This window comes from Penaeus monodon, chromosome 31, assembly GCF_015228065.2.
Source record: "Penaeus monodon isolate SGIC_2016 chromosome 31, NSTDA_Pmon_1, whole genome shotgun sequence".
In the NCBI taxonomy this organism is placed as follows: domain Eukaryota; kingdom Metazoa; phylum Arthropoda; class Malacostraca; order Decapoda; family Penaeidae; genus Penaeus; species Penaeus monodon.
The window spans coordinates 2,186,022-2,186,580 of NC_051416.1; the positions used below are offsets into that span (position 1 = coordinate 2,186,022).

The 559-nt window shown below is 30.8% G+C and overlaps 1 protein-coding gene across 2 annotated transcripts in view; it reads right to left on the minus strand.

Moving 5' to 3' along the window:
• LOC119592812 overlaps positions 1–559 on the minus strand; it is a 4,457-nt gene that overhangs the window by 2,235 nt on the left and 1,663 nt on the right. For both annotated transcript variants that reach the window (XM_037941721.1, XM_037941722.1), the window contains exon 2: positions 416–451. In XM_037941721.1, coding sequence (XP_037797649.1) covers positions 416–451 — 36 coding nt within the window. The remainder of the gene's footprint in view (positions 1–415; positions 452–559) is intronic.

Consider the following 559-nt stretch of genomic DNA (forward strand, 5'->3'; position numbering starts at 1 on the left):
TTTCAATGAATCACTTAATATTATTACTCGTTTCTTTGCATTTCCACACGTTACCTTGTTTCTGCGGCCTGAACAATAGATAGGAGAGAGGCCAATACATATATACTAAATAGTAAAACTTTATCGATCAATTTTTTAAAGGTTTATATTTTTTTAAGAATTGGTGCGTGTAGAGAATAACTATGTTCATGTATTAAATATTTTCAATGAAGTATTTGAAACAATTACTCGTTTGTTTGCATTTCCACACTTTACCTTGTTTCTGCGTTCTGAACAATACGAAATAGATAGAAAAGTGGCCAATACATATATACTATATACTAAAACTTTATCGCTCTAGAACCGAAAACAACAAAAAAATTATATTACATGCCAACAGAATCACAAAAAACAAACTGAAACAAAATAAACTGACCTCGTGTACCAGAACCAAATTGCGGAGAGTCTCGTCCTGAAAAAGAGAAAAATATTTGTGATTTAATTATTTACAGAAGCACATGAGACTACCAGTAAAAACATGTTGATGGAGAAAGGTGTATGACACATTCATTCATATTCT